This window comes from Antrostomus carolinensis, unplaced genomic scaffold (genome assembly GCF_000700745.2).
Source record: "Antrostomus carolinensis isolate BGI_N321 unplaced genomic scaffold, ASM70074v2 scaffold15891, whole genome shotgun sequence".
Taxonomy (NCBI): Eukaryota; Metazoa; Chordata; class Aves; order Caprimulgiformes; family Caprimulgidae; genus Antrostomus; species Antrostomus carolinensis.
The window spans coordinates 58,277-86,275 of record NW_010294968.1 but is presented as its reverse complement, the minus strand read 5'-3'; the positions used below and the strand labels follow the sequence as shown (position 1 = coordinate 86,275).

General features: G+C 39.8%; 1 protein-coding gene across 1 annotated transcript in view; it reads right to left on the bottom strand.

The window, feature by feature from the left end:
* Window positions 1–832: 832 nt before the first annotated feature.
* TSNARE1 (t-SNARE domain containing 1) overlaps window positions 833–27,999 on the bottom strand; it is a gene marked incomplete at both ends in the record, with an annotated part of 79,808 nt that continues 52,641 nt past the window's right edge. Inside the window, one exon of the mRNA XM_010177824.1 lies at window positions 833–905. Within this exon, the coding sequence (XP_010176126.1) occupies window positions 833–905 (73 nt within the window). The remainder of the gene's footprint in view (window positions 906–27,999) is intronic.

The following is a 27,999-nucleotide window of genomic DNA, read 5'->3' as shown; positions in this document are numbered from 1 at the left end:
AGTTTAAGTCCCTCAACACGGTTTTAGGACTACTAGCTCTCAAATTTGGAAGTAGACAGTTGCTTCTGAAGCTTCTGAAGTATCATACAAAATACAAATATACAAAATGAGAGATACAGAAATAAATGTCTGTTCTTAGCTTCAGAAGACAGCAGTGACAAAGACAAGGGTCAGAGAGAATTTAAAAGGAGCTAATCTAGTCTGTTTTATCCCTCTACTCACAAAAAGTGGTGGCTGTCAGTGATGGGTTACTCTTAAAAATAAAAACAAGGGCTAATCTCATCTCTTTTTTCAAGTTTTCTCCACTGTGCTCCTAGCCACTGGTAGCTGGAGAGCAAGAGGAGGTCAACTAGTTGGCAGAAGCTTCCAACTATGAAGTTAGGCTACTGTAAATTTAATCAGACACACAATGTAATGCAGAAATAAAATTCCACTTAGGAGAAGCAAGCTGCTTAATTGTCTCCACCACCGTCAATAGTTGTAATAGTTGCCACTACTATTGTTAGTTTGGTTTTTTTTTTAATTACAGTTCCAGGTAGAAAGGAAGAACTGGATCTTTTTGAGTTAGTGTTATGTATTCTCCAGCTTCCTTTTTACTATCAAAAGGGAATGGATTAATTTCACTGTAAATTCAATTTTATGCTAAATACACCAGGTAACTATTCTTAATATGAGAACTCTATCACAAATGGCAGCCTGTCAGATCAAAACATCCCTGGAAGTACAAAATGCCCAAATCAGAGCACCAAAGCTGCTCATGAAGCAACATATGACATCAGATTGGAATGATGCAGGAGGGTAATAAAGTCCATACTTTAATGGTGATACCTACCTATTGTGTCTCCTTGTTCATGCACCATGGAGGCCAAGTCTTTAATGATCTGGTTCACATCCAACATATCACTCTGAAAAGACAAGAAGTCTAATATTAATGATAAAAGGTTTATATCCAAGCATAAAAGGGCATGTTCCACAGTCACAGTTTGCAAAGAAAAAAATGAAAGCAGAAAGCCTCGTCTGTGTAGAATTAAAAAAAAAAATATAATCAAAAATCCCCTTAAACGAAGCCATGGTTTGCTGGATTTAAGTCAGACAATTGACTCAAGCTTTCTATAAGAAATAAGTAGAATGATCAGATTATACGGTTGTTTTTAAGAACTTTGGAGAACTGAGAGTGAAAAAAAACAATAAAAAACAGCAGCAAAACCTTCTCTTACTAAAAAAAAAAGTTATTTTTGATGCAGGTCCAGAGTGCAGATTCTTACACCAAATTTGAAAACTCATTGGTAAGACAATGAGGAAAGACCTGTTTGATGAATGGATTCACTTATACAATTTCAAGTGTGAAAAAACCCAAAAAAACATGAAACCCCCTAGATTTAGCATTGAAATTTTCTTAGATAAAACATAGTAAATTGCCATTGAGTTTGTTTCCCTCATTTCTGAACACTTACAATATACAAGAGCACATATAAGCATATATTAACTTCATATGACTCTGGCTCTTATAAAAAGAATTAATCTAGCAATAATAGATATAATAATATAGATTTTGCTAAATACACTACCAGGAAGGCAATATTAGCAGAGCATAAACAAAAAAAACCAAAACAAACAAACAAAAAACCCAACCAAAACCAACACAACAACAACAAAAAAAAAACACCCAAAAAACCCAACAAAAAACCAAAACACTCAAACAAGATGATTTTTTTTAAGCTCTACAAGTCACAGAATCATTGAGGTTTGTAGGAACCTCTGGAAATCATGTAGTCCAACACCCCTACTCAAAGAAGTCAATTAGAGAAGGTTGCTCAGGGCCATCAGATTTTGTATATCTCCACAAACTAAGACTCTACAGACTGGCCAACAGTATTTCCATGTATCCCCTGTAGTGGGGAACTCAGCACTGGATGCTTTCTAAAGCATTGAAAATATTTCCTAAGAATCTTCTTCTCCTGAAGTCACCATAATTCATTTATCTGCTTGTGTCCTGTTGCACCTCTAGTCCATCACACAAAAAGGTCTGATTGCTTCCACACCACTTTTGAAAAACTCAGCATAATCCACATCCTTCTACTGAAGTTTGTTATGAGAATATAAGTGGCACAATATTTAATCAAATAATGCAATAGAATCACATTAATTTGCGATGAAGCCTGGGAGTCCCATTGTGAATTCTAGAATATACCAAATTGTTGAATAACTAAAACAGTAAGAGAAACAAGAGGTTTAAAAAGCTGTGAGAAATCATAATAAAACAAAACAAAAAAAAACCAAACAAAAACCCAACCAAAGACTGAGTAATGCATCACAAAATGGAATTCATTCATTCACTTGTCAAGTATAATGAAGCTTTAATTATGTATTGTATTATTCATAACTTGTAAATACTGCAGAATATTTTGTAAAAGCAATGAAGTTTAAATAATTTCAGATTGCACTTGAGCAGTGTGGTAGTAAATTATTGCCAGCAAATGAGAAGAAATTAGATATGATTTTTTTTTGGGGGGGATGGGGGGAAGTTGTTTGGGTTTTTTGATAAAAATAATTGAAAAGTGAAAGCTAAAGTTTAGCAAAATTTTAAGAATTAAGAATTAACTTTAATGTGTTGTTCTGCTCTCATTTAACTGTTTAATAAAAGATGATTAGGGAATAAATAAATAAATAAATAATATTAAAAAGCCCAAAATGCTCATTTGTCTCTGTTGTCTAAATTTCCAGTGACATCAGTCTTTGGTTTCTGTTACTTGCAATATAAACAAAATTCTTTCTACCCTTCAGTCTGTTTGTTTTGTTCTGCTTCTTTTACGGAGTTTTAAGTGAACACAGCTTAAAACACATGAAGGTGTTTTTACACGTACGTTTGGTTAGATAGAGTTTACTGCAATTTATTGAATTATTACAGAATCACTGAATTAAGTGCATTGGAAAAGCCCTTTAAGATCATCCAGTCCAATCATTAATCTCACATTGACAAGTCCCTGACTAAACTATGTCCCTCAGCACTATGTCTACTTGACTCTTCAATCCCTCCAGGGATGGGGACTCCACCACTGCCCTGGCCAACCCCTTCCAATGCCTCAGAACCCTTTCAGCAAAGAAATTCTTCCTCACACCCAATCTCAGCTGACCTTGGTGCAACTTGAGGACATTTCCTCTTGTCTTGTCACTTGTTACTTGGAAGAAGAGACCAACCCCTACCTCTCTACACCCTCCTTTCAGGGAGTTGGAGAGAGCCAGAAGGTCTCCCCTCAGCCTCCTTTTCTCCAGGCTAAACAACCCCAGTTCCCTCAGCTGTTCCTCATCATACTTGTGCTCCAGACCCTTCTCCAGCTTCATCGCCCTTCTCAGGAGACACTCCAGCATCTCCATGTTCTTCTTATAGTGAGGGGTCCAAAACTGAAATCAGCACTCAAAGTGTGGCCTCACCAGTGCCCAGTACAGGGGTAAGAGAACTTCCCTGGTCCTGCTGGCCACACTATTTTGCATGTCTCCCCCCCAAGTATTTCCATTGGAATAAAAAAACGGCAATTTGGTCTAAAGAAAGACCAGATGATATATTGACTCCTTATCGAGTCCTCCTCAGCCAATTTTACCACAAGAAGCTGGGTTGTCTGCCTACTGATCCCTGGATATTACGATGAGAAGGGAAGAGCGAGAAAGGAAATTCAATGCTGAATATGAACAATACCATTTCAGATTTGCCATTTATATCCAGGTACTTGGGATGAAACAGCCATCTGCTGCTGCAGAGTATAGATCCTTTTCATAACACTGTAACAGCACTTCAAATTATTGTTTAGAAAATATGCATCAGTTAAAGCCAACCGCTGAGTTGTTAGGAAGGAAAAAAAATGTCACTAACTGTATTTAAGGAAAAACAAACAGGGGTGAGATGTAAAGCACAGAGCACAAAGCAATCTGACCTGAAGCAAGGAATCTGTTGAATAATTTAACCTGGCAATGTGAAGTTTCAAAGTCCCTGATATATGTAAGCAAAACAAAAGGAAAAATAGAAGAAAGAAAAATAGTCAGAAATAAAGACCTTCCATAATGGAATATACCTAGGAGCTATGTTCCTGTTCCTTCTTGCCAGGTTAGCTCTATCATGAAGTACCTCTGAACTTGCCAGGCATCAGAGTTTGTTAACAAAATCAAATTGGCTTTGGTTTCCCACACTTGCACATACTATGCAGAATTCACAGTAAAATACAGCTCCTCATAAATCTCTTTCACTCCACAGAAACCAGGAGTACTACAGCTAGCTATCATTCCAAAAATGCTATCTCCCTGCCAGCTAGCTAGGCTGGAGTTTCTCTGGTTTTAACTAATATTAGCTTTTCTTATCTGGCAAGAATTCATTCCCTACATTTGGCAGCAAAAGTGAGACATTTTAATTGTTACACCTGATTTTTTTTTATTTTTTGTATTTTTTTAATTTAAATCTGTAATACAGATTAGTAGACCAGATTTAATGTCATCCATGCTGGAATAAAAAGGATTAAGACTACTCAACAGTAAAATCAGAAAAGGCAAAAAGAAATGGCAATAAGCAAAGATGACCAAAAATTCTGGGAAGTGTCAATAAAGAAGTCACGCAGATGGGAACACCAGAGAAATGAAGGTCTGGGATCCTGAAGATCTTAAAAACATAGAACACTGAGTTGGAAGGGACCCACAATGACCATCTGACCAACTCCTGTCCCTGCATAGTACAATCCCAACATTCAGACCATGTGTCTGAGGCCACATGTTGTCCAAAGGATTCTGGAATATTGTCAGGCTTGGTGCCATGACCACCTACCTGGGGAGCCTGTTCCAGTGCTCCACCGCCCTCTGGCTGAAGAACCTTTTCTGGAGGCTTAAAGTTAGTTTGGAAACTTCTTAAGATACAGTACTAAGTTAAAATGGCAGGACTATTTGAGTCATTTAACCTGACTCGGTAAGTGAATAATGTCACTGCAAAGTACTAAGATTTTGGGAAAAAACGTCTGAAATTGCAACTCTGGCACAGAAACAGTTGGAAATATGATTTTACAGATCAACTAGAAATTTCCATTTCCCATTTTTTTACTTTAATAAGATCACAATTTCAACATTTAAAAAATTAATCTGGGAGTAAGTCAGGTTGTAAAACCCAGACATTTTTACCAAGAAGGGAAGAACCTAATCATAAATCCTAGCAGCTCATTTTCTCCATGGAATGAACATTGCTGAAGTATTTACCAAGACAGCAAATAGGTAAACCTCTTCCTCTTCCTTCCACTCTCACATTTAGTGGGGTGAAGATTTATCCTCACAGAAAACTTCTAAAATAGCACTGACCTTAATGATATTCCAAGGACATTTCTGTATTCCAGCCATGAGAAATGTGTTAAATAAACCAGAGAAGGGAAACATGCTCTCCTCAAAAGGATATAGAGCAAGCATGTGGTGTCAATAATTTATTTCTCACATTTAGCTAGATCCCAGCATCTTTTATCAATGTCAGCTCAGGTCCTCAAGGGAAGATTCATACTTATTTCTTAGAAATTTTGCCTTGTATAAAAAATGAGATCAGAAATATCAGTGGTCTATCCTATTTAGCACACGTGCTTTCATGTCTACTCACAAACCAACCATCCATTTTTTTGAAGAACTAGAAATTAACTTCCAAATTAGTCACTGACTCAGTGTTTAGGAGGAGATGCTGAATTCTTCAAGTGAGGTCTCATTCTGTCCCACCATCCACTTGGCAATAAGCAGCCAGGAGAGCTAAGAAATAAACCTGAAGGAGATTCTGAAAGATGTCACATAAGGTTCATATGTGTAATTCTGTATATGGAAACACTCCAAAACAAAACCCTAGTGCTTGTTATCTTTGACCAAAAAGCCACAAATACCAAAAAGAAAACAAAAACAAAACAAAACAACCCCTTTGTAGAATCTGGCATGTTTTACCAATGAGACACTGAGATGACTCTTGTGTATTGTCCCATCTGCAACACCCTTTGGGCATCTCCTGTCCTGTGGCTCAGCACATGTGAACCACAGATCCAGAGCACAGAGAAAGACTAATGAAAGCGTAGTGTTTATTTATCCCCATTCTCTTCTGTGAGATAGGGGAAGGATGAGAAAAGGAAAAAAATCATATAAAATGTGAAGAAGCTTCTCTGATGGTAGATGGGCAAAAACTAAATCTTGCTGCAATGGTCTTTCAACAAATATTTTTCTCTTGTCTATGGCTGGGGAGAAAAAAATGACATTCTATAAATCAAACTGATTCAGCCTAAGCAACAACAGACCAGCAGAAAATTGTTTTGAGGGCAGAAACTATCCAGAACAGCAATTACAGACTGAGTTAGAGCTCCTCTGGGACTACACAACAGCCAGTGCCAGGAGTTTCTCTCTCCCTCTTGCTCGCTTGTGCGCGCTTCCTCTCTATTTTTCTGTCTTAGCGGTCAGTGTCATCTCAGGAAGTGTAGCACTGCACTGCATAATTAAAATAGTTGTGCCAAGCTTCAGTATGCTAATCCAGCATCTACCTGGGGACAGTGGGCTCAAGAAACAACATGAACAGCATTGCTGCCCAACAAAAGCCAAATGGAGATGCTGTGGAAAGTGAGATGCCTCGAGGTCAGCAGGCAGAGGTGAGGTCATCGCAGAGGGCACATCAACAAGGATGAATAAAGAGAGATACTGGAACCAGCTAACTAGTAATAGTATTTATTATGCCCTGAGTGAGAAATAACCCAATGACATGTTCCACCTCCCATGCCACCTTAGGTGTAAATACTCAAGCAAGTTTCTGTGTAGTGAAGGAGGCAATACTGGTGGGTGGGAAGATCAGATTGCTCTGAATATTTGGAGAAGAGGCAGAAGCAACTTCTATTGCAAGACTAGCAAGAACAGAAGATGTGGCAATGTATTTACTGCAGCTCACTTGTACTTGTCCACCCTAATGGACATCTCATAGATCAGATACAGATGTGGTTACTCTTTATTTTAATGTTCTACCTGAATGAACTGGACGGAAGACCTGCAACTCATTTTCTCTACCACCCCACTAACAGCAACCTAAGCAAGAGGCGGTATGATGGGCAGTTCCCTTGGAAAACTCCTCTTAGCCATCAAACCACATTTAAAGATGTGTCTTGACAGCCTATGTTAATGATAAGTGTCATTACCTCTGATACTGTTTAGGTGTGTAGGGGGAAACAGCACATTACTGTGAGATGCATTAATAGCTTTTAGTCACCTTTTGCACTACACCCTTTCTCTGAAGCTCCACAACCCTCCATCTGGATCAGATTGCCTGCAAACACGCATTGCTATCACTATCTCCCATGTACTCTATCTCCCTCAGTGTTTGCCTTTATAGACAGTTTAAGGCAGATATTTTCTTTCATGGGAACTTTTATCAGTTCCAAGTCTGTGCTGAAGGTCAGAACCAGAGTGTAGTCTCAGGGAAATAACACAAATGACAGGAAGAGATGCTTTGCCCTTTTAAAACCATTTACATCTGGAAATAGGAAACCTGTTTATAGAGGAGGTCATCAATAGTTCTGTTTTTAAGTAGGCATCCTCATTTTACATTTGGGAAAATGTGGTGTACAACAAAGTATCAAAGATCATGTAAGAAGTTATTGTTACTAACCACAATTTTAAACTTCAAATTATTTTTTATCCAAAATTTCATTTAAAATCAGTAGTTTGTAAAGGTGTGTAACTTCACATATGCAAGTACATGTGTGTATTTATACAGGCAGAAATGTATTTTTGTGTACCACAAACACACCCATCTGTATAAATAGTAACTGCATATATAGATACACTAATAATTTTAAAATCTAGCTTGGCCCAAACATACACCAGGTGTTCAACGAGCATTTGAGGCTTAGCAGATTGCAGAGACACAGAAAAACCTATTTTTGTCTACAGTAGCACAAAATAGAGGTTACATGTCAGAGTTTTTTTTCCTGGCTAAACACTCTGATGCAAGATAAGCATGAACACTGATATGTTCTGATAACAGGAAAGGAAACAGACAAGCAAAAAATGAAACCCGTAAAAAAATCTGGTTTGCCTTACTTAGTTTTGATGAAAGAATCTGTATTAATTCCATTTTGCCCTGAAGTTAATAGCATGATAGTTTGGTATCAGGCAGAGCAAGGGCAAGAATAGCTCTCATCAGAAAACCAAGAGGCACTGCTTGTATGGTGAGCAAAGGAATTATGCAACAAAGTCAAGGTGCAGAGCAAATGGAAAAATGTTTCAAAAATCATCCATGAGAGATCATGTGCATTGCCATGTTCTGTGGTGCACCACCTTTCCTTCATCTCCACCTCTCCACTCTTCCCTTAGACACTCAAAGTCCCTGGTAGTGAGTTGGCCACTATCAGGGAAATCTGAAAGAGGAAAGAGGGAATGCTGAAGGGAGATCCACAAACCAAGTGAAATGAAGAGGAAAGATTTCATTATTCTCCCAAGTGCAAGGGAGAACATCAGCTGTGCCCTCCAAAAGGAAGCACGCCACAATTTTATGTCCCTTCTCTTGGTGTCTGATGTCACTGAACTTTGTTAACACAGCTGTTGCAAGTCCCTCGGATGTTATAATGCATATTTGGAAGCAATAACACCAAAAATGCATTAGACTAGATGCACCTAATACTTATTCTTTACACTTCTTAGGTTATGTATTTATTTTGTCCATGTTACAGAAGAAAGTATCTGAACCCACACTACAAATCCAACCTTTTACTCTCCCACAATCAAGTTTCTAGCTACTTACCACTAAAGAGAGATCTACATTTTTGTGTTTGCAACAGAACCTTGGGTTGCATATCAAAGAGACTTAAAAGCTAGAAATATTCCTTCTGTTTTCTGCTATGCTAGAAAGGTTTTTATGGGATTTTTGGACAACTAATCTGCCCCAGCTTCCTCAAGATTGAATTAAGGAATCCATTTTGAGGTAAATTCACTTATGTTTATGGGGTAATCAGAAGGCACAACAATAAATGCATGAAAGACTCAAAAAGAATAAATACAAATAAAGATAATGAAATGCTTTACATTGTGGTCTTAATGTTCTAGAAATATAAGTGCTCAGTGAAGAAGAAAGGTTCTCTTTATAGACAATATCCAATAGAAATTAGATATAGGTTGCATCTTGGGGTTTGTGAAATTTGCTGGCTTGACACCCTGCGAGTGAATATGAAATTCAACACAAAACATAAAAATAAAAACCATGCCAACCAGGGAAGAAATATTCACCCACAATTATTCATAGCCTTGTCTGAGAGACGGCTTTTATGAGCAACAGGTTATTATTGTCCAGCTCTTGCAGAAAGGAAGGAAACACACCAATTAGATGTAATTGCCATGGACTGGTTCATAGTGTGGGTACCTGTCCACCAGGAACTATTAGTCTATATTACACAGTTATTTTCTATCAGCTTCCAAATCACTCCAATGAGCCATGGGTCTCTTCAGCAACAAACTACAAAAAGTAAGATATGAGTTCTTACAGCAACCTATGAATTTTTTTTTTTCTTAATAAATATGTGTGTATATACATATATATATGTATATACATATATATATACACACACACAAAAAAGGAATGCTTGTTGTGGACACTGTCTTAAAAAAAAATAAATAAAAGTGTGTTTAATATTTACAGCTACACTTTTTGGTAGTTGTTCAAAAGAAGAAGGTCTCCTGAGTACTAAGTCACCAAAGATATAGAAATCTATAAGCAAACTCCAAACTGAGTATCTTACATACTGACTTTTCCTTTAGCATCTCCTTCTTTCTGCCCAAGGCTGCAATGTATAAACTAATACGAGTAGTGAGGGAAGTAGCTGTAATCTATCACACTGACTGATACCAGCCCTAGGAAAGGTAGTTTATTGCAGGCGGTATGTTATCTTCAAAAATAGAAACTGTGCAAAGATTATTACAAAAACTTCAACACTTTCTATACTTTGTTTGCAGTGTTAATAATTCTTCACTCTGGATTTATTTCCATAAAGGTCATTTAACCAGAAAAATACAATGGAGAAATTCATTTTCTTTTTAGGAGTGTTCTGGGAAACCCAGCAATTAGAGCAATCTTAAGCTGTCATGTATTATCAATTGCCACTCAATTATTTTACTTAAATAAAATACCAATTGCAGAGTCTGGTCTGTAGCTATCAACTGAGTGATTAATTTAGGTGTACTATTTATTCTTGAGAAATTAAAAAAAAAAAATCTAACTTTAACTGAAAGACAAAGGGAGAAGGGCAAGGAGAAAACTGGCAATACGTAGTATTTTTTCATGATACTCTATGTTGCCAGTTCTTAGTTTGGAAATAGCTGAAACTACTTTGTACAGAGTCTGGAGATAAGTCAGTCCCCATCGCAAGTGGCATTCATGATTTTGGTGCACGGTGGAAGTTGTAATCTCTTAAAGAGGTCACTGAAAGTCTGAAGCTCTTGTTCTCTGTCTTCAGAAGACTGAAGGGTTATAGCCAAAAGATGGGGTATAGCTGAACAGGTCTCTAAGAGCTGCAGATTGTATCATCTCCATGAGTCATCACATATCCTAGGTCTACCCAAGTTTCATGCACTCCTCAATGGTACAAACCAGGCAAAGAAAAGAGACATGCTCCATAGAAGTGAAAAAAAAAAACAAAAACAAAAACAAACAAACAAAAAACAAACCAAAAAACCCCCCAAAACCACAAAAACCCCCACAAAATAAAACACCAAAACATATTTCAAAACCAAGTCATACATTCTTTGTAGACTATTCCAGATATTGGCTCTGTGGATTGCAGACTATGCACCTGACATTCATGTTGTATATTTTCAGTCAAGAATGCAGGGTACCTAAGAGGTACAAATGCTGAGTGAACATATCTGAGGGACAATTAATTACAACTACAGCTAAAAGGCTTATAAAAGAAAGGCTTGATGGCTCCCACCTCCTGTAAAAATCAGACTTGCTGGAGCTGGCTCTCCAAAACAGTCCTCATATGGTTTTAGTCTCCATCCTGTGCACAAGAGAGTTTCTTTTTTAAAAGTATTTGTTATATCCAGAATGATTAATCTCATTGTTGAAGGATTTTTTCTTAATGTTTAATTTACACCTAACTATCCTTAGTTACTACTTGGTAATTTGTTACTACCTTCAACCTTAATATTTTAAATTATTCTACCCTTTTCCCAATGCTATTACACATCAAGTATTCCTACAGAGTCATCATGGCTCAACTAATCACTGCTGCACTTTCTGAGCCTGCAGTTGGTAAATTCCTGTAATCTCTCTTCATAAATTATACTTAATACTTCTTTCTCATTTCTTTCCTTCTGGATGATCTCCAAATTTCTAATAGAAATAGCAGGCCAAAAAGCTCTCATTTCTTACACATCTTCCTATCAGATAAAAGGTGCCAATGTCTAAGGCAGACACTAGAGACTGTATGACAGTTCGCTTTACTTTCCAACTGTCTTTATGTACTTCCTGGTTGGAAATTTCTAATTTCTGGTTAAAACTACAGTAGTGTCTCACACTGAGTCTTGGCCTTCCTCTATCTGAGGTAGCAGCAGTTTTTGGTGGGTGCCAGTCTGAATGGTCTAGAAAAGTTGTACTAGGTTAACTTTTGCAATAGGCTTTGAGATTCTCATGGCAAGATCTTGGTACGTATCACTATAAGGAGATTAGAAAGGTGTAAAACCGTAGGTGTCACAATCCCAGAAACACCCTGAAGAAAATTTTCCCTAGTCCTCCTCAAAAAGCACAAGAAGGAGGCAGGCACCTTCAGAAAGTGGTTCACATCTTTGGTATTTAAACAGGAATGGGATGAGTCTGAGACATTGCAGGTAGCACTGCAAAGGGAGAAAGAGTTCTCCAAGTTTCTTCTCCCACAGTGATGTGGTTCAGAAAATGCAGTTTGGTCACCCAACCCTGCAGACAAAATAGCTGTATTTGCAGACATGTGCATAACTCTGCAAGGCTGGAGGTCATGAGCTGGATTATGATCCTTCGCCAATCTAAAGTTACATGCAATTGATTCCACAGTTTCTGATTAAGATATGCTTTAGTGCTGGTAATGCCCTCCACTGTTCCAGATGTCATTTGCTTTCTGTATCTCAACCAGCTCCTGAACATCTTCATTGATCTTCCTTAAATAAGCTTTTCAGAGGGACCTGAACAGTCTGGAGAAATGGACAGACAGAAATCTCATTAATTTCAACAAAGGCAAATGGCAAGTCCTGTACAATGATAGGAATCACCCCATGTACAGGCTGGGCACTGACTGGCTAGAAAGAAGTTTAGCAGAGAAGAATCTAGAGGTCCTGGTGGCCAACCAGTTGCATGTGAGCCAGTAGTGTAGCAAACAGATCCATTGAGTTAATCACTTCCCTCTGTTTTGCATTTGTGAGACCACATCTGGAGTACTGTCCAGCTTGGAGCTCTCAAGAACATGAAAGCCATTGACTCTACTGCATACTGCATTGAGTCAGTCAGAGCATCATCTTCATATTCTGGGGTCTGGAGCACATGACATATGTGAATCAGATAAGAAAAACTGAGAAAAGGTAGATCCGTTCATCCTGGAGAAAAGAAGGCTCAAGAGAGGCTGTTGTACACCTAAGAGGAAGGTACAGACAGAACCAGTCTCCTTCTAGTGGTGTACAGTGGAAGGATAAGCAGCCATGCACTCAAGTTGGAACACAAGAAATTAAAACTATATATAAGAAAAAAAAAAAATCCCACGAGGATGTCCAAACACAGGAACAGGGGCCCAATGCATTTCTGCTCCAAAATAGCTTGAGTTATTACTTGATATTAAATTGTGTCTTCTCTTTGCTTCAAGGTCTCATGACACTGACTCCTTCTTAAAGTGGAGAGGAAAATTACCCATCCATATCTTGATCAATCATTTCCTGTAATCTAGATCACAACCAAGATCTCAAGAACCTCATTGTAATATCCTGTCCCATTTTGCAGAACTGCGACCTGCAGACTATCAAAAGATGCAGGTAAAAGGAAGTGTCTCACCTACAATAAAATTAAAAGCAAGGAGAGTCTTCAAAGGTTAGAGAGATGCTGGTGGTCCATGAAGAGTGACACTGCCAGTCTTGGAGAAAGAAAACATTTTATTTCAATTGTGTGCAAAGTCTGCATTGTGACACAGCCAAGAGCTGTGTGAAGCTCAATAGACCAATCTGTGGGCCTTCACAGCAGGGCCACTCCCCAGGAAATTAATCACCCTACAACATTCCCAGGAGGAGGCGGGGGGAGGGGGAAACAAAAACAAAATAAACCCACCCCAAAGCAACAACAACAAAAAAATATTTTTTTTTTTTTTCTTTTTAAGCACAAAGATAGCTCCCAGAGACAGCATCACAAATTTAGGGGAAATAAATATATATTGTATTTTCTAGACAAACAAAGGGAACAATATTTATAGACTTTTGAATGATACTTCTCATTTCTAATGTAGACAGTAAGAGAAAAAGTACCTTTTATACACACATTGCTTTAGACAATGAAAATCATGATCGTATACATAAAGTCTTGGGCAATGACAGAGGTAAGTCAAACAATGATAAGTTGACTATATTGCTTCATCTAAAAGTTCCCAGAAGGTAGCAAGGAGGGCTCTTCTTTGCTACCATGAAGTCCCACAGAGACCATTTTTGTTGAATTATTCAACCCTTCTATGACAACATTTGGATCTATGTTGTGACTATGGAAACTATAAGGACAGTTCCCTTTGCATTTTCTAATGCGAGATATCATAGCATTTCAAATATCCCGAATGCCCTGATGAAGAGAAGGCATGTTTGAAAGCTGATGTCTTTAACCCCTTTGAAGACCTTATAGGGATAATACTCATTAGCATGCTGAAAGTCCAGGGAAGAATACAATAAATAGTAACAGTATTGACAACATGATCATTTGTTTCCATAATATCAATATTACAGTCCTGCTAGAAACATCTCTCAATGCAAGATAAAACCTGGGGCTGAAGCTCTTCCTTCTATCCTGGGCTGGCCAGGGAAACTGTTTCTAGAGAAAAGAGCACGCACTTACTGTTTATTATTTACAGTGGAGGCAAAAAGCCCACACACAGCAGCATATATATATTTTCCATTTTCTCTTTATGTTTGCACTCTGAAATGCCTGGGATTTATTTTCTTTTTCTTCAACAATGACCCCTCTTTATTCAGCTCTTCATAGCCACAAACAGCTTGCTCTTTGACCAAAGCAGCTCTCATTCAAACAATTAAACATTCATTTTACTTTGTCAGTTTTGCTTATGTGTCATCAGCAGATGGGAGAGATGCTCTCACAGAATAGAAGTCTAGGTTATTTAACTCTCTACAGGAAAGAGCTACTATTTATAGAGCAGAGTTGGTGGATGACACGTTGATGTCTGCTACGCCTACATTTACTGCTCAGCAAATTGCCCTTGGCTCCCTTCAGAGTCAATGGAGAGCCAACAGTGGGGTTGAGGAGTTTAGATTAAGGGTCAGATGTTTTCAAACTGTCTGGGACTCATAAATACTGACCTGATTTTTATTTTTTAGATAAATAGGTGAAACAATCTTAGAGCTGTTAACTCTGAAAATTCATGGGGAATCAGGTGAATATTCAGAAGATCAGAAAAGAAAGTATACAGTCTGAACAGAGCAAAAACCTGGGAATTAGAGGCCAGTCAGCTTAACGTCAACCCCATCCAACTCCCAGTGGCACAGATGATGGGACAAATAATCAAATGTATGATTGCAGTTGCATAAAACTCAGCAATAGAATGAGCAGCAACATGTATGGAGTTGTTAAAACCACCTAGTATCTTTCTAGGGCAGGGGAACACACCTGAGGAAGGGGAGAAGCAGCAGATGACAAATACACAAGTAGATCAAACACAGCCTAGGTGAAAGAATTGTAAAATTGGCTGGGACACCATATTTATAAACTAAACCTCATAAAGTCCAACAAGGCCAAGTGCAAGGTCCTACAGCTGGGTTGGGACAACCCTCAGCATGAATACAGACTGGGGGATGGCTTGAGAGAAGCCCTGTGGAGAAGGACTTGGAAATACTGGTGGATGGAAAACTGGATGTAAGCCAGCAACATGGACTCACAGCCCACAAACCAAATCTTATCCCAGGCTACAAAAACAGAAGCCTGTTCAGAAGGACAAGGGGGGCAATTCTCCCCCTCTACTCTGATCTTGTGAAACCCCACCTGGAACACTACATCCAGCTCTAGGGTCCTCAGCACAAAACAGACATGGACACATTAGAGCAGGTCCAGAGGAGGGACACGAAAATGGTCAGAGGGCCAGAACACCTCTCCTATGAGGAAAGGCTGAGGAGAGTTGGGGTTGTTCAGCCTAGAAAAGAGAAGGCTCCTGGAGGACCTTATTGTGGCTTTTCAATATATAAATGGAGCTTCTAAGAAAGATAGAGACAGACTTTTCACGGAGGCCTGTGGTGACAGGACAAGGGGTAACACTTTTCAAGTAAAAAAGGGTAGATTTAGGTTGGAAATAGGGGAAAAAAAATTACAATGTGGGTGATGAAACACTGGAACAGGTTGCCTAGGAAAATTGCAGATACTCCATCACTGGAAGTGTAAATGGTCAGCTTGAACAGGGCTTTGTTTAATCTGATCTAATGAAAGATGTCCATGGTAAGGGGTTTGGACTAGATGATCTTTGAAGGTCCTTTCCAACCCAAACCATTTTATAATTCCATGAGTTTTTCACAGATTTTCCTGGATCCAGGACAAACCATTATTTTTCAGTAATGGTTTGGGTGATGAAATTGAAAGGATGGTTACTAAAGGTGAAGGCACAGTGAAGCTCAGAAAATTTTTGAGCCTGTCTGATACAATTAGATTTTAAAGTGATTTTGTTAAATTAGGGAAACACTATAAGAAAAATGAATGTAGTCAAATAATGAAAATACAAAGTACTGCAGTAAGACATAAAAAATAGAAGACAATATTTCAGGCATACCTCAAGGAAAAAAAAAAAAAAAACAAAAAACCAAACCAAAACCAAACAACAAACTCCTAAAAGAAAACAAACTAAAGCAAACCAATGAATAAAAAATAGAAGACAATATTTCAGGCAGAAGTCTAAAAAAAACCCAAACAAACCAACACCAAAAAAACCCAATCCAAAAAAACCCAACAAACCCCTAAAAGAAAACAAACCAAACCAATGAGGGCTTGGGAGCAAATTTGGCACTTGTGTCATGAAGTATCATGTCCAGTTTTGAGCAATAAATCTCAGATGGACCACCTGGAGAAAGTTTACAGAAAAGCCATGAGAGCAATCAAAGGTATCAGAAACACACCTTGAAACACCGTAGTGTGTTTTCCAATGTAGAAAAGGGCAGTGGTGCGGACACACACATGATGATGATTTTTAAATAAGTGAAAATGTTGCAAATAGGAAACGAAGAAGCTGTTCTCCATATCCATCACCTATATGACAGAAATTCAGGAGCTTAAACTGCAACAGAAGAGATTCATACAAGAAATCAATGATTTGGGTAGTTGATCCTGTCTTAGAGCTGAGAGATGGATTTGATGATGTTTAAAGATTGCTCTTAACTTCACTTGTCTAATATTCAATGCAATCAATACAAACCCTCGAAATCAGAGAGACTATTTCAGACAGCAGCCACAAACTTCCTATCAACTCAAGTCATTAAACTGATAAAACCACACACCACTCCCTCAGCTCTTAAACATATAGACAAATACAGCAAATCTCTGCTCTGCTAAACATTCCTGTCCACAAAAATAAAAATCAAAACTCAATAAGCTTAAACTAATTTCTCAATAACAATGAAGACATTTTCTGTCATTAAATAGCAAGAGATAACAATCAGACAGCAGCTTCTTACCTCTTTAGCATGGAACAACAGCATCTGCAGGCAGGGAAACCTTACAACAGTGTGCCATCTATCAGCTGCGTGTAAGAAACAAACCACAACCAACCCCTGTCCCAAAGGCTGCATTTAGAAACCATCAGATATGTCTGCAGTGACAGAGCAAACACTCTTGGGCTTATAAAACCACTAGTCACTCAGCAGAGAACTAAGTTAACCTGCCTTCATTCCCACCTGTGTTGCCCCCTCCCAAGGAAATGCTAATTTAGAAGAATTTGGATTAATCTCTCCAGTTTATTAAAAAATGTTAAGCATTTATATTCAATTATGCTCAGCATGTGCTCCCTGAATTCAGATCAGCTTTCAGAGGACTGTTTTTAATTGATTTTTAATTTGAAAATGAGGCAGGTGAGGGTTTAGAGTTGAATGGAGGATGGCTCATTTCATTCCCAGCAATACACAGGTGCCTCTGGCTTAAAGAGTGAGGCATTGAGAAAGCTGGATGGACTTAAGGGTGTGGGATGAGAAGTGGAGGGACTGGGGAGTTGCTTTCAGGCTGAAGATACCTTGAAAAGGTTACTGTTAAGACTACAGCTGATTTTTTTTTTTCTTTTCCATTCAAAGCAGATTGGCAATATTAATGATTTTCCAGTATAGAGGACTTCAAGCATTATATCTATCCTACTACATATTATGATATATCACAAAGTATCATATAGATACAAATATATTTGACTTTTTATTAATACTAAGTAATATCAACATCCTTATATCAGGCCTTGGTAAACAGTATTGTAGAATCACTGAAGTAATTCAAACAACTGAGGGAAGTGATCGTCTCGCTGTGCTCTGCACTACTGCAGCCTCACCTCGAGTACTGGGTGCAGTTTTGGGTGTCACAGGATAAAAAGAATATAAAGCTACTAGAAAGTGTCCAGAGGAGGGACACAAAATTGATGAAGGGCTTAAAGGGGGAGCGGTGTGAGAAGAGGCTTGGTTTGTTCAGCCCGGAGAAGAGGAGACTGAGAGGAGATCTCATTGCAGTCTAGAACTTCCTCACAAGGGGAAGAGGAGGGGCAGATGCTGATTTCTTCTCTCTGGTCACCAACGCCAGGACCAGAGGAAATGGCAGGAAGATGTGCCAGGGCAAGTTTAGGTTGGCCATGAGGAAAAGGTTCTTGAGGCAGAGGGTGGTGGAGCACTGGAACGGGCTCCCCAGGGAGGTGGTCATGGCACCAAGCCTGACAAGATTCAAGAAGCCTTTGGACAACAAGTGCCCTCAGACACATGGTCTGAATCTTGGGATTGTCCTGTGCAGGGGCAGGAGTTGAACTCAATGGTCCTTGGGGGTCCCTTCCAGCTCACAACATTCTATGATTCTATAATTCTGAAGGAAAGAGGAAACAGAGTCATTGGATTGTTCTTTGGCTGGTGACAGCCAGTAATTTCTCACTGTTTGACGACTATTTGGCATAAACTGTTTGACTGAGCTGTCTGTCCAGTCCTTACCAACCACTGGTCATCTGTCAGCAGGACCAGTGGGGTATATTAACAGTCAAACACCACTGCAGCATTTCCTTAGTTACTAACAGAAGGAGGCAATTTAGAACAAAAACAGCAAACAGGTTTAGTTTCCTTAAACAAAGCCAAAAAATCTAAATTTCACTTTTTTGTTGTTGCCTGCATAGTTACAGATACTTGCAGCAGACACATTTATCTGTTGAAATCTCTTACAGAGACCCTTGTCCTGCAAAACTCAACCTATGCCTTCCTTAAGGCACAGTGGCTCATCATTGCTTTCCACCAGGAGGCTGGTTAAGGGCTTGGCTCTTGCTTGATGAACACATCCTCTTTGCTCTCCTGCCAATCAGGGCTGTGCTTCTCTACCTTTCTGAAGCTGAGCTGACCTCTGAAAACACTGGTGATGTGCTTTTGCCCTTCAGCCCTGAAGCATTCCCCACCTGAATCTAGCTCAGCTTTGCTCACTTGCACCCATACCAAGTTTTCACTGTGACATGGGGATAAGAAGGTGGTGGAGACACCTTGCCCATTGCAGCTCCTTGTTCTCAAGTGTCAGAGGTCATGAAAGCACTCAGAAACCTTTATGAGTGGGTGCACATCCCTGCTGGAACATACAGTCCCTCAGCTCCTCACCAGAGCTCAAATAATCCTTTAAATTTGGGCTTCCTCCATGAGCAGCTACTGTCCAGCCAGCTTCAACTCAACAGAAAATCAAACTAATAACGCTTTGCATATTTTGCCTCTGAAAGACCCAAAGTCATGCCTGTAGAGTGGCTCCTGACTTTGCAAAGCATACAACATCAGGAACCAGCCCCGCTTTCTCAGCGTCATTACACACCACCACATTTTGATTTATTGGACTCTCAAAATGGTTTATTACAAGAGAGTGTTCCTGCCCTGATTCCCAGCCTTACACGTGCACTGAACCCTCACCTCTGTCTGAAGCCTCTTTGGGTTTAGTTTTGTATCTTTTCTTTGTATATTTTTTTTAAACAGAAAATAGATTGCCATAAATTTTGCCCTTTCAAGTGCTTAGTGACAGAACGCAATTGCCCTCAGTCACATCTGTTTATCCTGGTAAGCACATTTATAAAGTGATTTCCCATCCTCGTTATTCTGTCAATGGCATTTCACACTGTAGCTACTTTAATGTAGCATTTTAAAACTTGTCCTGAGGGCTGCTGACAGCTGCCAATTCCAAGGCTTGCCTCCAATCTTAATTTTCTTATTTTCCTTTTATTTTTTTTGCCCCCCTCCCATATCTTTTCCTTTATTTCCAAGGTCTGTGGGGTTGTGGCAGAAAGGGGAGTTAGATGAGTGCAACAAAAAATGTCAATTTCCTCTCCCTTTTAACACAGAGACATTATAATCCCATGATGTGAAGTTGCATTACTGAGGAAAAGTTAAACTTCAGGGAAGTGCAGCTGCATTTCAGTTGGCTATTAAACTTTTCACTGTCTCCTGATAAATTCTCCATTAATGCTACTGGGTTTATATTTCCCTGCTCCCTTGCTGTGCAGAAATTGGATTGTTCATCTCCCAGGGAAGGTACTTTCCATTCTTGCTTGCTGTGATCTTCCCACTGTCCAGAGTTACGTAAATCAAACCAGAATAGGCTACAATCTGTCTCAAGCCACAGCAGAACAGGAATTTTACTGGAAAAATTACATGCATCTTAGCCCATCCTGAGCCAGTTCCTTTCTTGCCACAACACTTATATTAATGGCCTGAAGTTTTGCCAAGGGAGGTACCAATTGGATGTCAGGAAAAATTTCTTCACTGAAAGGGTTATCTGGCACTGGAATGGGCTGTCCAGGGAGGTGGTGGAGTCACCATCCCTGGATGTAGATGAGATGCTTAGAGATATGGTTTAGTAGTGGATAGGTAAGGTTGGACTCGATGATCTCAAAGGTCTTTTCCAACCAAATGATTCTATGATTCTATGGTTCTATGATTTCCATCCAAGAAAAAACATCACCAACACGAGGGAAGAAGAACTGAGTAATCTGTTTTCACTAAAAGAATGGGAACCCAAATTTGGTCCAATTGAGGCTGATATAACCACATTTCAATTAATTTCAGAAAGCAACATCTCTCACCAAAAATAGAAATGTCCAGACAAAAGCTTGTTTTCCAGCAACCACAAAGGGGTATTTCACTGTTACAGTAGTAATGTTTTGCAGTCTTCTGGACAGCAAACAAGAGCTATAGCATGAAAGAAGCCACGGGGTTAAACCCTTCACTGGGGTTAAATATTTTTTGTTGTTGTCTCAGACTGAGCTTTGCTCCTGCCTTAATGGTAACTCTTGGTTTGCTCAATGGCCCACCAAAGAGACTTGTAAGTAGTAAGACAGCATCACCACTAGGAGCCTTTCTAAGGCTTAGAAGATTCTAAAATACAATCCTTTGGGGAGGTGGGATCAGAACATGCATCTGGGGTTGGTGTAATGAGTGTTGGTGTAAATGTGCTGCACACTACACAAGTGAATGATGCTCAGAAGCTGCACTTTGAACCATGTAGTAGATGATATTCATGCAGGCTGGCTTGCAGCCACAGTCCTACAACAACTCTGCCAAAGCTGGATGCAAGGGTAGGATGGAGGGGGCCACTTTTGTATATGGCTTTCCATCTTTGACACTCCACTTGGAAATCATATACAGGTCTCTCCTGTATATCTCCCAGACTTTGGATATACATACATTCTTTGAAGTGCAAGTGGCCACAATGCTCTTTTATTTACAGAAGTGAACTCTGCAAACCCTTTAGGTTGCAAGTCTTTTAGACACCAAAGCCACAGTAGGAAAATGTGTTTTGTCAGCTCTAGAAACCTTAGCCTGATTCGAGATACTGCCACTAGTTTGCAAGGTCATATCAAAGGATATGTTGCATCATTCTCCAACACAGAACAAGACATGTATTTCATCCTGAGATGAGCCAAGCTTTCTGTTGCTCACATTTTCACTTAGCTTTCCTAAGTTGTAACAATAAATTTATTCTCCTGATCTGCATTTAACATTATATTCAATTATTGTTTTTTTCAATAGAATTGATTTTTCTCCCATTTTATTGCTGGAATGTAGTGTCATGTTAGTGAAAGGGCAACTTGCCAGAATATTACTTAGATAACCCTGGCATGCCTAAATGGAAAGCTTTTAATTTGTTCAATTAAAAGTAAGCATCAAAATCAGGACATTGTTTTTCTTTAATTTCATTATCACAGACTGACAGTTCATAAATGCATTTACTCATGCAGTCATCAGCCCTTGATTATCACGAGAATACTACGCTTCTCTCTAACTACAGAAGACCCATCACAACCAAACTGATGGGGTAAATCAGACAATCCTGATACTAAAATACTATGCCACACTCTTAAGAGTAAGCAGAAAATGAAAAGATTAAGATTGGTCTCTGAAAATTAAATACCTAAAAATACAAGACCAAATTACAAAAGCTTCAGGTGACAAAAGCTTCTTAACTTACATCCAAAATGAGAAGGTAATTTAGGAGATGGGGATGACAGAAGCAGGGATGCAGCACTTCCATTCAAAAAGAAAAGAAAAAAAAAATCCACAATAATAGTGTTTTATCCAAATGGCTTGGTCAATAAGAAAACCATAGGTATCAGTGATTATGGATGCATGTCTGAACTTTTGAGATAAACAGCACTTCTAGTAAATGAAGAGAAATAGGCTGATCATGGGTCAGCTCATGGTAGAACTGATGTCTAAAAATCACATTGGACGAACTATGTCCTAATATTTTGAGACCTTAAAGTCAGGTGGGGACATCTACATCCTGAAAACCTACAGCTAGGGAAGAGGTACCTTGCTCCAGGTGCCAAGAAGTCCTAATGACCTGCAACATCCAACAGCTAACTTGTTAACAGGAATGTCTAATCTCTATTTAAGATCAACCCTTGTTGCAGATTGCCAGTTACAAATAACTGAGCTTTACAAAAAGTCCTGGCTGTTTGAATGATGAATTGAGTAATAAAACCTTACACATCATGGTAAAAAGGCTAAAACAGAACAAAACCACAAAAGACATGCAAGTCTGTGATAGCGTGGTCCTTGTAAGGAAAATCACTGCTCACTTATCCCTTGCAATTCTTTAAACAAATCAATAGCTCAGTGGAAATGAGAAAGAAACTGTAAAAGAGTTGCTTTGATTCTTTTTTTCAGATTGTAAAGATCTGTGATGTTGTCACTCCTGAGGTGACTACGGAAGGTAACTACTATGGAGTGAGGTACAAAACAATGTCAAGTGCAAAAGCAGGTCAGGAGAAGGAGGAAGAAAAAAATATAAAAAAAACAACAAAAAAACCCAAACCTAAAAGTAGGTCAGATTTCATCATGACAAAAGGTTAACAGTCAGCTGCCTCCAGGCATTTTGCTGGATGCCATGATTAAATATATTTATTAGTGTTCCAGGAACAGGAATCAGTGGTGCAGGGGAAAAAGAAAAAATAAAATCCTAAAAAACAGGACCAAAAAATCTCAATCTGTCATCACAATGATCCTGCAAATTCCATTTTAACAGGAAAGCTCTATTCAGGTGCAGAAGTCTCTAACCTTTGATCAGCCCCCTTGGGGCAGAAATCCAATCTAGAACTATCAACAAATCCAGGACCACTTGAACAGCCTCATCTGGAGGGTATATAGGTGGAGTAGGCATAGTTATCCAAGTACACATAGGCCTACATGGGTTACAGGTCAAGCCACTGACCACCCTGAGCCCTCTGTCAAAATCTTCTGGCAATTCTTGAGAACTGAGGATGGAAAAACCTGACAAGAAAAATGAAACATGGAGTTGAGTCAGTAACTGGTTGTCTACTGAGAAGTAGGATATCTCCAGACCCTGAGGATGACCTGGCTAATTGTAACCAGGTCTCAAAATGCCCTAAGAGGTGACCAAGTCCAACAAGACTGAATTTGGGCAGCTGAGGATGGACCTTGTGGGACAGGCCAGCTGGATGGTAAAGACAGATTGCACTCAGAGTGCAATTCCCAGTGAGTAGGGTAGCAAGGGGACAGTTGTCTAGAAAAGAAGGAATAATGAATAACATAGACCTGGTACACAAAAGGTGTAGAAGTCAACCACTGAGGGTAAAGTGCAGGAGAGAAACAGACTGTACTTCTGTAGCCAGGCTTGCCAAGACTGGAAAGGGCTGTTACAAACATCAGAGAGACCTAAGCACTTTCAGTAATGTGACATTGAATGATGTTCAACACTGATGAATGCAAGTCTAAGAGGGGAAAATTAAAATGGCTCGCACAATTCACATGACTCTACACTTGGCACACGAGTTCAGCAGACAGACTCAAGCAGCCCAAGGAAAACCACTGCTTAATGCATTGATGCCTTCCAAAATAGCAAACAAGATATTAGGAAGCACAATGAACAGGGCAATAAATAACACAAGGTTACCAGTCTGGCACCACTTACCAGTTTCAGTCTCACTTAGAAGGAAAAGATTAATTTATCTCTGTGCTTTAATGCAATATGGTCAGTGAGTGCCAGCACATTTGTTGTAGACAATGTAGCAGAGGTAGGTGGCACTTCAGTGGCACTCCTGCTTCTGGATCTCAGAGGATGGGGTCCTGCTTCACCTTGTTTGAAGGTCATCAAGCATCAGAGAGCTTGCAGTACAAAGCCATCTGCTCAGCCACCGCCTTGGCTCAACCTGCCACAATGCGGTGCTGTCCTGACACCCACGGAGAAAACCCACCTGTGAAACAAAGCACTGTCTTCTCATAGCTCTTCCAAAGCTATTGTAGGAGTCCTTTTGATGGCACATAACAATAGATGCTCTAACTCCACAGGCATCCAGAGAAAAAAAATAGCAAGAGGTATTAATTTAATAGTGTTTAACCCAAACCTCACCATGCCCACATGGAGTGCTGCAAAATTAATTAATACCACTCTTTCATGGTGAATGGAGAGATGGAGAAAAGAAAGCTAGATTTGAAGGCAAGCCCTGTTCACCATGGTATAATAACAGTATGCATCTCATGGGGATGCACTGGTGTCCTGGGGACATCAGAACTGTAAAAAATGCACTATATGGCACTGTTCCCAGTTAGGAGGCGATGATGCTACCATGATATTGGAGATATCCATCTTTTCCCTCAGCCTGGCCCAGATCTCCTCTGTGTTACACAGCTTCCAGCCCCTGAAATCCTTCTGGGTTGCCCTCTGCCTGCAGCAAGGACTGCAGTCCCATGAGGTCTTCCCAGCCCCAGCAGTGTGCAGCAGGAAGGAGCCAGAAAGATGCTCCATGTTTTTCTTCCCCCAGCAAAGAGCCAGGGTAAAGTACCAGTGTCACAGACATGGGACTGGGACAACAGGGAAGGAGTGCTGCACTCTGATATAGGGGGATAACACAGAATCACAGAATTACAGAATGGTGGGGGTTGGAAGGGACCTCTGGAGATCATCTAGTCCAACCCCTCTCCTAAAGCAGGTTCAGCCAGAGCAAGTTGCACAGGATTGCATCCAGGTGGGTTTTGAACATCTCCACAGAAGGAGACCCCACAGCCTCTCTGGGCAGCCTGTCCCAGTGCTCTGGCACCCTCCTCTCACAGTAAAGAAGTTTTTCCTCATCTTCAGAAGGAACTTCCCGTGCTCCAGCTTGTGCTTGTCCTTGTCCTATTGCTGACCACCACTGAAAAGAGTCTGGCCCCATCCTTTTGACACCTGCCCTTTAGATATTTATAGACATTGATAAGGTCCCCTCTCAGTCTTCTCTTCTCCAGGCTAAACAGATCCAGCTCTCTTAGTCTTTACTCATAACAAAGATGTTTCAGCCCCTTCGTCATCTTTGTAGCCCTATGCTGTACCTTTCAGGAGGGACAAGGAGAGAAAAATGTTGAAATATGTTCTAGTATGGAAGGATCTGTTTGAGCATGATTATAAAATACTTTGTGCTTCTTCAAAAATATCCAGGGGAGAGGAAAGCTGTGCATGAAAGAAATGCTGTTCATGCTTTTCTTTGGAGGTGTTTGAAAGTCATTCAAAATGAGACACCAGTTCATTTACAGCTCGTAGAAATCAGCATTAAAGTCAGTTGATCTAAACCAATTTCCAATAGCTGAGGATCTATCTTATAAGCAAATTAGCTCATTCACCAAATTCCTAAAGTGTGTTTGGGGGAAGACTACCTATGTTTAAACCCCACGGATTTATGACAGACTCTCCTTGGGTCTCTTCTCTATGAGGTGACATCTCAGAAAAAGTAATAATCTTTCTACTGTGGTGCAAATAAAAGGAAGGAAGATCCTCTAAATCTTAATAGGTGAGTTGTAAAAAGTTTTGACATTCAGCAGCACCTGGAGTTAAATGGAAAGACTCAAGACAGAAAGACGCAGAGTCCTTAATCCTTAGATAGGGAGACAGGTGAGTGGTAGAGAAATGCATGGCCAGTTTTCTGCATTTAAAGCTCTTTATTCACTGGCTCAGCAATTCCACTGTGGCATTTATTTTTAATGCTTTATTTTTTGCTATTTGACTTTCTAATGGCAACAACTGAAGTCACCTTCCTTAACCCTTCACAGGGAGATAAATTAGGAAGAATAACAGAGGAAACAACTGAAGGAACACAGTTTATCCCTGTCAGACCTCAGAAGGAGATTATTCCTTCTTAAGAAATCAGCATCAACATACAAAGGTGCAGGATTTCCTTTTCTTTCCTCCAGGTACACTCAGGGTGGGAGGACATAAATCCAAAAGTCCCTGCAACACACTGCTGAGACTCATATTTATATGCAGGAGCTGAAATCAGAGAGGTAGAGAAGTCATAGGAGTTGCTTTTAACTATTTCCCCCCTTTTCATTGTTTGTCTGCATTTAGCAAGGAGCAAAGAAGAAGAAGAGAAATGCCTCCTGTGACAACCAAAATGCTCTAGAGACTTTGTCTTTAGGGATGTTTTAAAAGATCAGGCCAAACACAGGGACTCATGGTAATGGAGTGACTTTTGGGTTCTGGCTGCTGGCAGCACCCAAATATAATCAATCAGGCTGAGGAGCTGAAATTTGCACGGCAGTATGTTTATAGGGACTGTCAACATGAGACTAGCTATGACATTCTGCTGAATCATTGCAGATCTAGATATGCTTCACTTTGCCTCCTTACTAGCCTCCCACCCTCCCTTCAACATCAATTGCCCCTACCCTGTGCAAAAAATGCCAAGAATAAAGAGGCACTTCTGTTCCCAGCTGAGTTTTGTTGAGAATGATCCAAATCCCTGAATCACAGAATCCCAGAATTGCCTGGATTGGAAAAGACCTTTAAGATCATCAAGTCCAATCATGAAGCCAACACTGACAAGTCCCTGATTAACCCATGTCCCTCAGCACTGTGTCTACATGACTATTAAATACTTTCAAGGATGGGAAATGCCTCCAGGGATCGGAAAACACAGGCACAGAGACTCTTCAGGAATAGTTGTTGTGTATGTTTTAGGCAAGACGGAAGGCACATGAGTTACTTCGTGCAACCTCCTTCTGCTGTAATGAGCAGGTACAGCAAATTTCTTGGCTGAGACTGAGCCACCAAATCAATTTAATGTCTGAAAAATTGAAGCTTTCCAAAGTCACATTGGTTCACCAGAAACTTGGTCAGCACAAAGGACAGAGAAGCTGAAAAGGTTCAAAATTCTTCGAAACCTCTAAATTTAGGGCCAATCTCTAAAATCAAAGATAGTAACTGCTTTCCTCAAAAACTTGTCTCACACATTGAGTTTTTTTCTTACATGAGAAAATAGCAGTCTTCTTCCTAAAGAGAGTGCAAGAGCTCTCAGCACTGTATGAGATTTATAGTTGTTCCTCCTCAACATTGCCAGATATCTGGGCTCCCATAATTTCCAGGGGAGAAAGGTGACTGCTGAGAAGTTTGACAGGAGCAAAATGCCCCTGTACCGTACAAGTGCTTTGAACATAGACCCCTTTTGTGAATGCAGCCTGCACGAAACCATCATTCATAAAATCAGCATATGCTAATCAAAGTATCTAGCACTCACTGAGCACTGTACCTGCATTCCCCATGGACATCTGTCTGTCAGTCCCACAGCACTCAGGAGATCACTCAGCTTTTAAAAGCTTAACAGCATGCTGTCTGACATAGATGATACTCCTATAAGTTTTCCTTCATGTGTGTTTTATGTGTCCAAGCATCGGAGCAGCTCTTTTCCTCCCTGCCCTGCCTCCTATGGCCTCATCTTCACATCTCAAGATTTTTCAAGGGGCAAGAAGTTATCTCTCTCTTTGACAGTGCAATCTGCCACACACTCTCGGAGAGACAGGCTGCTATTCAGCTTCTCTTGATAAAGTCATGATATCATGGGTGAAACTTCAGAGTACAACAAGCTCCTCCTGTAGGAGAAATCTGCCTTCAGTTAAAAATGATGATTAGCATTTTCCTTGAGCTTCATCCAAGCTGGATAGATGACAGTGTGCTTTGTGAACAGGAGCACGTTCCATCTGCCTAGCAATTCAAATAAAGGGAGAAAAATTAAAAGCCAAATACACCAGATCTTGTATTTGGATCTCTCATCGCAGCACGCTCTGAAGGGATTTTGGTGCGGAAGTAAG